The sequence below is a fragment of the Paramormyrops kingsleyae genome, chromosome 17 (assembly GCF_048594095.1).
Source record: "Paramormyrops kingsleyae isolate MSU_618 chromosome 17, PKINGS_0.4, whole genome shotgun sequence".
Classification (NCBI taxonomy): Eukaryota; Metazoa; Chordata; class Actinopteri; order Osteoglossiformes; family Mormyridae; genus Paramormyrops; species Paramormyrops kingsleyae.
Genome location: NC_132813.1, coordinates 15,421,195 through 15,435,252, shown reverse-complemented (window position 1 = coordinate 15,435,252; position 14,058 = coordinate 15,421,195). Strand labels below are relative to the sequence as shown.

Genomic DNA, 14,058 nt, shown 5'->3' with positions numbered 1-14,058 from the left:
CATTATTTTCGCCATTATTCAGTGCATCAACTGTAATTATTAAAAATGTAGTTAAATATCGAATGGCAAAGTCGGCTGAATAATTATACTAACAAACTGCTAATTGCTAGCATATTGCCATAGATCCGTTTATTTAATTTATTTGTGCTTGTCCAATCGATCCGTCCGTGCATAAAAAGTTAAATGTTGTAAAGTGTGCTGTTAGAAAATTTCGTACACTGCACATGCATACACACATTCACTCACCCAAGACTTTAATGGATGAAAACGTTTAAAGTCTTTCCACCACGCCAAGTGAATCTACGGGGATTCTGCAAATACCCCAAGATGTAAGGAATGAACACCACTCGTTGGAGAAGCTTTAGTCAACTCAGTTTTATTAAAATAAGTATACAGTTGTAAGCTCTCTGTTAAGCAACCACAGTATGTGCGGTTAAGACAGAAATTAGAGGAATCTCAGCCAAAGATGCACCGCTGCATTTGAGTTTCCAGAGGTCGCAACTTGAAGCTGTTTTCAACATACCTCGTATGCAAGAAGAGATGCTATGTGTTATTGCTAGAAAAGGCATAAAGAAATTAAACACTGTGTCCACAGTTACAGTCCTTTAGATACGCAGTGATGTTGCGTTTGGTTCAGCCTCTTTTTAAGAGTAAAAAAATTGTTCACCATTAAATTAAAGTGTGCATTTTTATGACAGAGATGGCGGTGTTCTGTGGAATAAAAATGTTTGTTTTTAATTTGTTTCTTGATATTTATAGAAATAACAAAATTTACAAGATAATGTGAAACATTTGGTACTTCGTACACCTAACATTACATTAACTAAACAAAGAGCTATCAATTTTAATGATAATCACACAATGCGTTTTAACAATGCTTACTTAATATTGAAATTGTTGTGTGAAAGCGTGCTTTTAATCACTGAAAATAATGGTCATTATTTACGATGTCATCGCTCCTAATTAGGCGTTTTCATTAACTGTACGAGATTCACTTTTGGTTGAGTAAATTTGGTACAAAAATGAAGTTTAGGTCCTGAAATACAATCTAATGGAACGGCGAACACTTTCAGTATCGTCACAGAACAATGGACCAGAAAGGTGATGGCGATTGTTACATAGTGTGGCTCTAACTGGACAGAATACAGAAGAGGTCAAGCGCCTATAGTAATAATACAATTATGGGCCAAGCACCGTCGGTGGGAGCCACCAATCGTATTCCTTAGAATTTTTCATTGTTATTATACTTTCCATGCCAGCCCATACAATCGCTTGGTAGAATTTTCTTAAATTTGGCACATTTTGGACAGTCTAATGTATTCATTCACCAAATTTGGAGTCAACCCATCCATCCCTATAGCGCCACCATCAGGTCAAATTTCAAAGTACTTTTTTTGTTTATAACTTTTGAACCGTCTGTCCTAGGTTTTAGATCGTTTTTTCCCCTGAATCCTTAGGTCATCCTGATTAGAATGCACCCATTGGTGTTAAAATTTGCCATATTGGATTTTACACCATCTTGAATGTTCCAAAATTAGGGCATTGATTGTCTTGCCACCAAATTTGGTAAGCATCTACAGAGGGTTCTGACCAAAAGTTGATTAAATCATGATAGTAAGAAAAAAATATGGGTGCAATCATCAAACGAATTTGATTGGAGAGCCACCAAAGAGGTAGTGAGGGTTTATCTCAGCAACGATTTAATATCTCAAAAGTTTGGGAGCATGGGACTCTATTCTGACAAAACAAAACAAATATTGTGTCATTTGACCATTAGGGAGCGCTGCAACAAGCAAAAATGCGTTTTGGCTAATAACTGTTCAAAAGAATTTGTCGGCAAAGCTGTCTATCAGTATGTGTGACCATATCTAAGCAGTGTTTTGATGTTTTAAATCCAATCTTGGTATTTCTGCTCAAGGCCACCTCTTGAAGACGTGCACCAAATTTCGTGTCAGTCGGCCACTGGGGGCACTGCAATAAGCAAAAACGTGTTTTTCCTAATACGTTATGATGGATGAACCTTATAAAAGTGCCGGTTATGTTTGGTAATTGTCAGGATTGGACTCTGCCAGTCCCATCATGTCACCATTTCACCAGCAGGTGTCACTGGCCATCCCTATGCTCCTAATAATTTCCAGTTTAGTAGCTGTTACATACCCCTGTCTCCCATTTGTAGTTCATTACCTGTGTATATATATGTTCTAAATTCTCTTGATACTCGTGCCTTTTCTGCTTCTCTGCAAGCTTCAGTCTTCAGTGTTACTAATCTATCCTGTACGGAGATTCTCTCTATATATACCCAGGTTATGTCTCATGATCTCGATCTCAGGTCTGACCCCTTCTCCCATTGCTATTACTAGTTTTTTCCAGACCTTCGAGCTCCGAACACAACTGTTCAAGTTCTCACTCTCCCCCCCTCTGTAAACTTCACTGGCAGCCTGTCTCTCTCCATATAAACTCTTTCTGATTACTTTTAAGGTCACAAAGGATCTTGCTCCTCAGTATATCTCAGTGCTCCTCCTTCCTTATACACCTGCCCCTTCCCTCAGGTCTGCAGGTGCTGGTCTCCTAGTGGCGCCTCCCTTGCGCTCGTCTCCTATGGGTGGCAGGGCCTTCAGCTTTTTAGCTCCTAAAATTTGGAACTGGCTCCTACAAAGCTTCCTCCATCTCCCTTTTTTAAGCAGAATTTTAAAAACACATTTTACTCAGTCATTCCCTTCCCATACTTTTTCCTTATCTGTTGCTGTTGCAGTTTTTCCTGAATGTTTCATTCAGTATGTTAGCTTTTGGTATACAGTATGTTCTATGTTCATATGTTCTTGTATTTCCTCTTTCTAAATTCCCTTCCATGGTATTTTTGACCTGCTCGGGTCCCTGGCCCCATTATTGCTACTTGCAGATGTATTCAGTAATGTTTTCGTTCTTGCTCACACAGTAACTGTATGCAGTTTGCGCTTAACCTCAAATATGTTTAAAGTTTCAACAGCTTTGGTCAGAATATGTGGGTTCGGCTGTCATGCAGGCTAATCAGTCAGATTTGGATCTACAGGCACAGCTTACAGTCTCGCGCTTCCCGTACTAAGGCGGTGAGCCGATCGTCAACAGCTGTGCAGCTCTGCTTCCTAACAGCCGGTAAATGATAACAACTGAAATCACCACAATGTAGTTAATAAGCCTTAATATATGCATAACGACTGAACATTCCCTGGTAATTCATTACATAAAAGTGCACTTTTCCATCCTACTGAAAACTGTGTATAAAACGACAATCTCAAATGTTCCTCCATCGTCGGGAAGCAGGGGCAGAACCTCTTCGGTAGCTCATCGCTTGAAAGTCGTTGCTGCCTTTGACTTTTAAAAACATAGTCGAGCTGTGATCTGTGCAACGTACAGGGAGGCAGTGGGCAAGGGGACTTCTGGAGTGTGACGATGCCGGCTGTCATCCATTGCGTTACACCGCGGTGACAGGTTGGAGAAATCAGAGGTCTGGCATTCTGAGGTTGAACAAGACATGGGCGAGTTTTGGGAACATGCAGCGCGGAGTATAGGACAGGAGGAGGTTTTCCTCACAAGCAGCACTCCGCTGCTGCTGACAGAGCAGCATAACGGGAATTAAAGAAAGGGGGAGATACAGCAAAGCGGGTCCTCTGAACCACAAGTACCATCCAGTGTATCTGGCACGGCACACACTGGGCCGAGAGCATCTGTCAGACATTCCCTCCCTTCCGATGTCTTTTCTTTTCATTCGGAGCAACGACACATGATGGAAGCTTCCAGAAACATCAGTTATCAAGAGTTATTTCATGTTTATCAGCTGAAACTTGCAATGGCGCAGAAAGTGTTACACAATAATATTAAAAAGTCGGGAGAGATGGATGATGACATATTCAGGCACATGGCGTGACACCTTAACATCGAGGTCTGATGAGGTCCTGCTCGCCATCTTGGCTGTTACCCTGCAGCAGACGGTTTTTACTTCACCACAAGATGGACATTGTCCTACTGAAAATGAAGGTGTGGTCACCATTTCAGACAGGTCTGCACCTTTGGATTTCCCAAATTATACATCCCGTAAAAATTACTTTCATTTAATTAAATAAAATATGCACTGCATATAAGAGTCCTTGCTATTATCTATGATACAATGCTCTAAATAGTTTTTAAAAAGCTTTCCTATAATATTGATTAGACTTAATATGTCAAACTACATTAATTCACCCATTAATGATACAAGTTCTGAAATTCTACAGCAAAACCTCTTAACATCAAACACCTAAAATACCCGCAGTTTGAAAACTAGCAGCCCTATAATCTACTGGGGTGCAGCTGCTACACCAGATGTGTCCACTGGGTGGCATCTTGAATCAGTTGCCAATCATTGTGCCAGGCAGGTTACACACACATTCACATGGGAGTATGGCTCTGCAGTGCTGGCTGCTGCAGTGAAGACCTCAGCTTTTCACAAATGAACTGAGTGCGAGTTCTGTAAGCAGACGTGGCATCCCCTGTGTAACCAAAATCAGGCTGGACCCATGTTCTGCAATGGACCGGCATCCCATCTAGGGTGTACCCTGCCGCATGCCCTGTGATAGACTGGCATTCCATCTAGGGTGTACCCTGCTGCATGCCCTGTGCTTCCGGGGTTAGGTTCGGGGTTAGGCTCGGGGTTGGCCTTAATCTAAAGGTGGTGAGCATTTACTGAAGATGGATGGATGGATGGATCTGGGTCCCTTGTGTATCATATCTAGCTAACCCACTAGCTAGCTAAACAAGTTATAGAGTTTTATTTTTTTTGTGTGAAATTCCCTCCCCAATAAAATTATGTTGAATACTACTACAACTTTATGGTGAAGTTAATTTCAGATATAACAGATTACTGTTCCACATTTTCAATCTTATGACGAGCTCCCATAATTAACTGCATATATACCATACACCCAGGTAAGCAGGATTTTTGCATCCTCTTACCTGCCTCTCTGCCTGTCCTCTGAATATGGCTAACAGGATATGCACACAGCCCCTGGCCCACAGACTGCAAGTGCCGTCATCAAGAGATGTTGGATTTCCATCACTGCTCAGGAAAATTAGGAGCTGTCCAAAGAACCCAAACGTAAAGGTTAAGAGAAACGCAAACGGGTGTCTGGGGGTGGGGCCATACATTTAGCTATTAAAAAATAATGAAAATCGAAGCTAGTGCTGTGAAACTCCCGTCGGTCATGCTCATTTTCCATCCCAAGTTTTGACGTTTGTGTGACAAGCTTAGGGAAGCTAGCCAGGACAGATTCACAAATGCGACGGCGATGACAGCGGTGACGGCATTACGGGGACGGGCACAGTCACGGTACAGCTACTCGGCCTCCGTTTCCGTGGCAGTGGAGGACGCCGTGGCCGAGGGGCCCGTCACCTGATCCTCCAGGTCCTCCGGCTGCTCGGCCCCCTGCTTCTCCCTGCGCTGTCTGTGTCCCTGGCGTGACCTGTGCCGGCGGGGGTGAAGGAAGAGCGCGGGATCCGGCATGGCCGTGGGCTCCGCCGGGCCCGTCACCCTCTCACGGGGCACGCACTCCCGTGCCCGCTCCGCCCGCACTTGTGCGGGCAGCCTGTGGCGCCGTTTGGGTCTGGTGCTGGTGGAGGGAGATGGAGAAGCTGGGGCAGGCCTTTCAGCTGCCCGTGGGTGTAGCTTCAGCTGCTGCTGGTGCAGACTTTGCCGGGCGGCGTGTAACTGGAAGGACAGGTAGGCCGCCACCTCTGTCTGCTTCTGCAGCTCCGCCCCGAGGGCCGTGCTCCGGTGGCTGCGGCGCTTCAGCTCCTCCAGGAAGCTCCGCTCCTTCTCCTTCAGGCTGGCCCGCAGCGCACCCACCAGCGCCCCCTTGTGGCTCAGCTCTGTGCGCAGCTCGTCCAGAGTGCGCTGCTGCTCGCCGAGCCGGCCCTCCACCTCCCGACACCGGGCCTCCAGCTGCTCCTCCTCCTCCTGGATCTCTGAGGGACACACGTGAAAGAGAAGCCAACTGAGGGAAAGGCCTGTCTGCATATTTCACACACACAACAAAAGAAGCAGACTCCTGAACCTGGAGAGAGCGCATCTCCCCAGGAAGGTGACAGACAGGCTGCCTGCCCAGCCTCAGAGGGAGCCAGCAGACAGATAGCATACGGAGGTCAGTTAGAAAGCTCCACCTCCATGAAGGACCCAGTGCTTGATCGCCAAATCCACGGGGCACCGCTAACAGGAAGTGCCATCTGCCGCCCTGCAGCTTAGGGCCACCCTGCAGCTTAGGGCTTGGGGAGCTCTGCATGATTGTAATTTCACCAATATGTAACCTCTGGTTTCCTGACTCCATTCTGGTGTCGCCAGTTCAGGATTACGATCAGCAATCTGCCGAGATCCCCCCCCACCCCCCGAGCAAACAGCTCCCAGTGGCTGCAGTCTGAAAGCGATATAGCACTGAGTGCTCCTGCCTCCCTCTCTCAGGGGGGCCATTACTCCGGCTCCTCCTGGACCAGATCGCCCCCCCCCCCATGCCCAGTCTCAGCCGGTCTGTCGCCCACCTTCCCCCCCGATGAGGTCATGCAGCTAAAATAGAAACTGCTGTGTAATTTGACCTTCCTGCTTGCCTATCCCTCTCTCTCAGATGATGTCAAGCCTGTCTGTAGCAGCCCAGCCCCCACCCCTTCATCTCTGGCATGTAACGGCCCCCCACTTACTCACCCAGGGCCCACACCCCCACAGTGAATGGGGGGGGGGGCACGGTGGATCGATAGTCAACATAACAGTGGACGGATGGGGAGGGTTGGTTACCTGAGCCACTGAGGACTGGGTCACATGGTCAGCCCTAAACAGCCCTTCAGACACAGCTCCCACCCCCTGGCCCGGCCGGCTCTCTGTTCATGTGGGGCACAGTGCTACCTCATTTCACTGAGCCGTGGTACCAAGCTGTGATACTGCCGCTCATTCAATTGGGCCGTGATGGACCTTCCGGCAGGGGTAAGTGGTTATTATGGATGGATGGATAGTTCCTAATAACTCTAAAAACGTAACAGCTGTGTTGCACTTGGGCTTCAGAAGATGAAGCTCACTCCTCAGTTCCATCTCGAGCTTCCTGATGACCATGCCCCCGCCGTCCACACGTGGACGGAGAATCTGCCTCAAAATGCCAAGGTGCCCCTTTCACCACCATATTCAAACCAACATACCTATGAGCTCATCCACTCGCGAAGCTGAACAGTCAGGATTTAGCGGCCTGAATCACTCTGCCCCATCCTATGCCTTTATCCGCATCCTCTGCTTAACTTCTGCTCTGGAGGCTCCAAGCCCAGCGCTTGGCCAAGCCGCTACCGTTAGCCGCTAACGGAGCCCACGGACGGCCATGTGCAAACATCCACAGTGCTGCTATTCTCTATTTCAGCCATTCTCACTATCCTGGTGTCGCTCCCATTTTTACAGGATCTCCGTTATTTATACTGGGTCAGAATTAGGGCTGCACAATGACACATGGTGATTATATGGTACCTGCACAACAATCACCAGGCTTCAGATGACGGGCGAAACATTTGTCAGGATGCCAGCTTTTCGGTACTATACAGACGTTTACGTTTACGGCCACAATTTGGTAACCAGATTAGTACTGTGCCTAAAATATTAGTAATTCGTATAAATTCGTTTAAAAAACGTGTCAAACTTTAAACTGTAAGAAGTACCACCACACCACCGACGTCTTTTTTACCTTGTTTAACCACATCTCCTCTTTCAAAAGATGTGGTTGCTGAGCTGTCCTTTACTACACCGCAACTTCTCGCTTATCGCTTCCATGGTATTAACGGTTGCAATCCAGTTAATACCAGATGGATTACCATGGTACCACATGATGCATTCACGCTATGCGGTACAGCTAAGTTAAAGATTACAAAATGGTCGCATGCGGCACGCTCCGCTAACCGAATTTATTAAGCATAAGGATATGCCGAATTTATGCAGATTGCTAACTTTTGGGCGTCACAATGCACCTCTACCACACTAATCTACTTACCAAATTGTGGGTGTAAGTAAATGTCCACGTAGTACCAAAAAGTCTGTGTCCGGACAAATGTTTACACCCGTCATCTAAAGCCCTGGTGTATATCATGCAGGCGCCATATAATCGCAATGTGACATTATGCAGCCCTGGTCTGAATTAAATGCCTGGGGTCTCTTTCCCTCTCCTTAGATCCACACAATCTTGCCGGAGGGTTTCCTGTGCTCGCTGGCTCTCACACCCACTGAGGTCTGAAATAATTAGGTACATCTGAACGGTTCCTTACATTCCAACCACAACATGATCAGCTAAAAGTGGAAAAACCAACAGATAACCTAGTAGGAGAGGAGAGGAGAGAAATGGGAGAAAGGTATTCTGGGTAAATGAAGTCTAGACAGAGGTTTTGGGTGGAGGTGGTGGGTGCAGATCTGCTACAGGTGAAACTGTGGGCCCCCAGGAGAGAGAAGAGGAGAAGGTGACATATCCAGGTGCCTCACCTGCTTGGGTCCTTCCTGGAGGCTTCACGTTCAGCTCCCGGGTCAGTTCTGCAGAATGAAGCCAGATGAGAGAGTTCACTGTGTGGCCATGAAAAGCTTGGTGCCTTAACTCTTTACCCCATGATTGCCCTCATCCTCACCATTAACTGGCTGCTGAAAGCCAGAGGTGCATAGTTCAGGTCCAGAAAGTACAAATCCAGACCAAGATTCTGTTTCAACCAACCACTTGAGTAGGCTGTGTCTGTGATTCTTTAAATTCAATCGGTTGGTCGAAACAAAATCTTGGTCTGGACTTTTACTTTCTGGACCTGAACTATCCACCTTGGCTGAAATCATCCAGCCAGTCTCTCAGTGTCCGTCTTCTGTCGTCCTTTGGGTTCTCACATTGCTTTTAGCCTCAATTTTATTCCTTCTGTGGTTTCTGTATTACTTTCACCTGCATATGCCTGTCTTCTATTTTACTTAAGTATAAGTCATTTTTACTGGATATAAAACCTGGGAATTCCTAGGATAGGTGCAGACCTGTCTGAAATGGTGACCACACCTTCATTTTCAGTAGGACAATGTCCATCTTGTGGTGAAGTAAAAACCTTCTGCTGCAGGGTAACAGCCAAGATGGCGAGCAGGACCTCATCAGACCTCGATGTTAAGGTGTCACGCCATGTGCCTGAATATGTCATCATCCATCTATGCCAACTCTTTAATATTATTGTGTAACACTTTCTGCGCCATTGCAAGTTATGTTTTACTGTCAATCTTTTACTGTTTTTTTCTTATGGCTATTTTACTTTTACAGAATTAGCGCACTAGGCTATTGTTATCTTCTGGCAGTTATTTGTTTTCACTCACCTACACCAACACTGTCAGTTTCTGCCGTCACTAAAGGTCGAGGTTTAAAGCCCAAGGGGATCAATACCATCCACAGGCAAACATCTAAACATATAGAGGAACAAGCAGAACAGAAGCATCCCGGATTTATTTTGCGAGCTGTTTTAGTGGATGTTCTACAGATGTTTTGGCTACTGTAGGGTGTAGATAATTTTTTTCACTACAAGCCCAAGGGGGGGGGGGGGTAATGATTCACTCTCTCCATCCCAGCCAGCTCAGCACAGCCACACAGAGAAGGCAGCGGCAGATGGGCAAGACGGTGCTTACTGAATTTCCCAAGGGAGAGAACAGGATTCCTTAACTACCAGGAAGCTATTGACCCAGGGTGCATTTTGCAGGAATCCTGTCATCAAAATTTTAATGATTTTGTAAACGTGTAATAATAATAATAATAATCATCATCCCACTTCACCAGCTTCATTCTCAGAAGACTCAATAAAAGGAGGAACTGCCTGCTTACTGATCAAAGGCAGACTGAGTGTGGCATCCGTTCATAAAAAAAACTCGTTATCGCTACATCTTCATCAATTAGCGCATTGCATTTTCCAAACTCAGCTTATTTTTATAATTTGATCTTTCAGAATATCACACCCCTGGGTGACGCCGTTTCATTTGCGAACAAGGTCAGCGGGACCTGGGGACAAGTACGTGGCATCGTCTCTTATCGGAGTCCAGCTGTGCCGCAGTGGGGCAGGCCGCTCTCGCACTCACTAATGGCAGTAAACTCCCCGCACTTCACAGTCAGCGGTCCTTCCGCTGAGGAACAACATGCAGAGACTTCAATATCGTTTAATGACGGACATCTGATGCTGAATTAGACAAACGCTACCAGACAGTTCCGTCCGGATGCACTGAAATGCGTTCACTGCACACCGTGTCTAACATCCTCCCGCTTCCCCCGTATCGGCGTGACCCGCGAGGTGCTTTCACACTCTGTCTTCACAGATACGCACGCCGCGAGACCGCTACGTGTTGCACCTCTTTCCCAATGACAGCTTCGAGCTGCTGGAGAGAGGAGCAGTGACCTCATGGAAGGGGAGCGAAGAAAAGAGAGAGGCAGACAGGGAGAATCCTCCTTTGTGGAGGAAGAGGCACCGTCCCTTGCCTGCGATGCGCTGGGTGTCGGGTTTTATGCTGCACCACGGAAGGTCCATTAGCATGTAATGGGGTCTCCAGTCCTCTGCGCAGTCTGTGGTTTTTAATTCCACCTGGTGGCGCATCGCTCTGCAACACGCTTTGCCTCAGTCCATCCAAGCCCCTGTCCTAGGGATTCCCGTGTCTGTTTACATGTGTGTATTCCACTAACATGCATGTTCTAAGGGTCTCTGTGGCATCGCTGTCAGCATAAACACTTGACAGCCCCCTTTAGGAGAACTGATCATCACAAATGTGAGGGGGGGGGGTGGGGGGGTCATGCTGGCGTCACATGACAGATCATGTGACACACTCACCTGTGCAGCGCTTCTGCAAGGACAGGATCTCTAAGTGCAGGCCATGCAGCAGGAGGAGCTGCTCCCGCCGCAGGAACGCCACGCTGCGCTCCACGCTCTCCACCTGACGTACCAGGGAGCCTGTATCCATGGCGATCCCGCCGCCACACCCACCCAGTCCGTGTCTGTGCATCAAAGGAAAGGAAAATGTGAGGAGTCAGCGAGTGTGGAGCCTCAGCCATGCAACTGCGCCACTTTGCCCAATGTTATTTCTGCAAATATTCAGAGTATCCATAATATTCTATGCTAGACATGGGTTACACGGTCAGTCCAGGGGTCCTGCTTGTGGCATCCCTCCTTTATCAGAGCACTTATCCTGGACAGGACCACATGGGAGCCTCTCAGGAATTACAGACAGGGATGCAATCCAGATGGATTACCATGGTGCCACATGATGCATTCACGCTATTCGGTACAGCTAAGTTAGAGATTATAATTTTTATAATGAGCAAACATGTGACATCCTGGACAGGAAACCCCCGTAACATGGGGAGAACATGCAAACTCCACCCCCCTGGAGCAAGGCACAGATGCCACAGCTGGCCACTGATCCTCCGTGTCCCTGAGCAAAGAAAAAAAAACAGGAGAACCACCCGGCGGCTACGTGACCCGGCATGAAGAGCGACGACGCATCTCAGGGATTCCTGAGCCAACGGCAGATGTTGGCAAAGTGGAAACAGGGAGAGCAGTAATGGCTTCACTGTACTGTCCGGAGGAGCCGAAGACAGCAGCAGCTCTCAGTTACGACAGTTTCCTCCAATCAATTCAACACGTCCATCGCAAAGGAGGACACGGAGGCCCCACCCACTCCCCCCCACTCCACTGGGAAATCCTTTGATGAGGGGGGGGTGGGGGGGTTGTCCTTATGATCAGATTTGGAAATGAGGGCTTCCTGCGTTCAGGAATCATGTTGAAGAGTATTCTATACGTGCCATTATTTTAGACATTTTATTAAAGTCTCCCTTCTTCAGCATCGTAGAGGTACAAAACAACTAAAAATTTGCTTTTAAAAAACTGACGTACAAGCACACAAACGTCGTATAACTACCCCCCCCCCCTCCCCTCCCCCCTTAATCCAACAAGATTAAAAACCAACACAAACGTGCCCCCTCCCCGGACTTTCATACCAAGTGGTCCAGCAGGTTGGGGCAACGACGGGGTGGTTAAATTTAGTCAGATAACATGAGGTGTGAACAAGCATTTACGGCTCCGGAATGAACTACGACAGCCTGAACACACAGCCAGCGCGCCCATACTGACACCCCCGAGGGGCGCCCGGCGGCCATGTGGGGCGTTTGGCGTGGGGTGGCACGCTTCGCTTTCACGCCGTTACCTTCTTCAAGAAAAGACTATACTATATAAGTAGCCATTTTAATATTATTATTATTAATAATATATTAATAATAATAATAATAATACAGTGAATAGCACAGCAAAGCGTACTTGGTTTGGGCGCCTTGTGGTTATTGATCCTGTGCGGTTATATTTTGCAGGGCCGGGCAAACAGTTCGGTTTATACTGCAGTTACCCCGTTTATACGACCATTGAAATAAAAACTAACTTTGCACCTGCTGCTTAATTCTGAATCTGAATCTTAGCAGATCAGACAGAATCATAACTCTGGCAAAGGGCCCAAACCAGAATAAATGCGGCTTTTATTCCCTTCAGCGAAGCTTTTACGTAAGTAAATAAGCGCCACGGCAGCTGCGGTAACGGGTTGAACTGGACTTACCGTAGATGCGCAACGAACACGTCATTATAAAAACACAGACTGAACCCCAGTCCAAAGGCAACCCCGCGCATCCGAATAAGAAATTCATGCACTAAAAATACATTTCGCAGAGGTAAGATTTATTTTCCCCTTCGCACTTACCTTGAAAATCAGAGGATGGGCACTAAAATTCCAAAATATTAGGGAAAAGTCCTTCGATCCCAACGCGAGAACGTTTCAATTAATTTTACAAATCTTCCGTTCAAATTCCCAACCTTCCAAGCAATTGCATAGAAGCTCTGTATTAAGACGAAAAATACATATAACGGCCAGTTGAAGAGATTAATGCACAAAAGTGGAAAATCGCTGCAAAATCGGTATACATTAAAATCTAAGGCATATCTGTATACATATGACATGATGCACAAGATTCGCGGAGGTTACGGAGCGTATTTCCCAAGTCGGCACGCATTTCTTTCTGCGTCGTGCGTTAACACATCACCTCCAAACGCCGCCATCTGGTTAAACACAAATGCTCCCTCGCCCTTAGCGAGAGAAATCAGGCATATCCGTCAAGCAGCATCATTCACCTTTACGCTAGCAAATGAAGGATATAGTCGGCCGATGAAAACAAGGCATCGTGACCGGAACACGCCAGATGATCGCGGCGCAGCGGTGAAGCCGATTGGCAGAAGCGCTTCGCCTCCTTATTCGATCGCGCCTGCATCAGCCGCCTCGCTGGATCAATTCCTCATACGCAAGGAGGCGAAGCCTCTCAATAAATGAATGGCTGTCACTTCTAAAATTGAGCAATTTTAAATAACTTATGCGTGATTAAATTAAACGTTGTATTGCGTTATCGACCAAGCGTTTAAATCGGTATATAATATTTGGCCGCATGTATATGCAGGTGTAATTTTTCAGCCGTGTGATTTTTGTGGCATTTGCTTCGTTTGGAAAGCAGATTAGTGCTAAAATTAACACAAAGACAAGACGACTCGGAATTAGAGGTCACCCTCTTCATTTCTAAGAGAAGATGCAGCGACATCAAACGTCACTAATGGTAAATAGAATAGAATAGCATCTTTATTGCCACACCAAGAAACCCTGAGGAAATTTGTTGGTACAGCAAACAGAATACGACAGCGTGACATAAATACTGCAGTTTTGGAAATTAAACAAACCGACCGAAATTGGATAAGCAGCTAAAACATTTGTATTCGTAATCCACATTTTCCGTGTATTTATTATCGGTGGCAACTTCTGGTAGAGAAGCAATGCCCTCCGACTACGCCTAAGCAGGACGGTCTGTGTAATTTTACGGCATATTTGTTTAATCTTCTCATGTAATTTCATTGGGATATTGAGCTAGAATATCGATTGAAATTATTTAAAGAAACCGTCTCGCAAAATCGTCCAAAGTGGGGGGCCTCAAATAATTTAGTAAATACAACAGAACGAAGCAT

At 46.5% G+C, this 14,058-nt stretch overlaps 1 protein-coding gene across 3 annotated transcripts; it reads right to left on the bottom strand.

The window, feature by feature from the left end:
- Positions 1-355: 355 nt before the first annotated feature.
- ccdc92ba (coiled-coil domain containing 92Ba) lies at positions 356-13,956 on the bottom strand. Of its 3 annotated transcripts, none has more exons than XM_023818144.2 (5): positions 13,095-13,956; positions 12,755-12,891; positions 10,843-11,006; positions 8,504-8,551; positions 356-5,976 (listed from the first exon to the last, which is right to left on the bottom strand). In XM_023818144.2, exons 3-5 carry the CDS (start codon positions 10,970-10,972, stop codon positions 5,348-5,350), a joined length of 807 nt encoding a protein of 268 aa, XP_023673912.1. In that variant the 5' UTR covers positions 10,973-11,006; positions 12,755-12,891; positions 13,095-13,956; the 3' UTR covers positions 356-5,347. The 3 variants fall into 3 exon arrangements, with proteins under 3 accessions (XP_023673912.1, XP_023673913.1, XP_023673914.1); XM_023818145.2 differs by having other exon boundaries at positions 13,183-13,956; XM_023818146.2 differs by lacking the exon at positions 12,755-12,891 and having other exon boundaries at positions 13,183-13,956.
- Between the last annotated feature and the right edge of the window lie 102 nt (positions 13,957-14,058).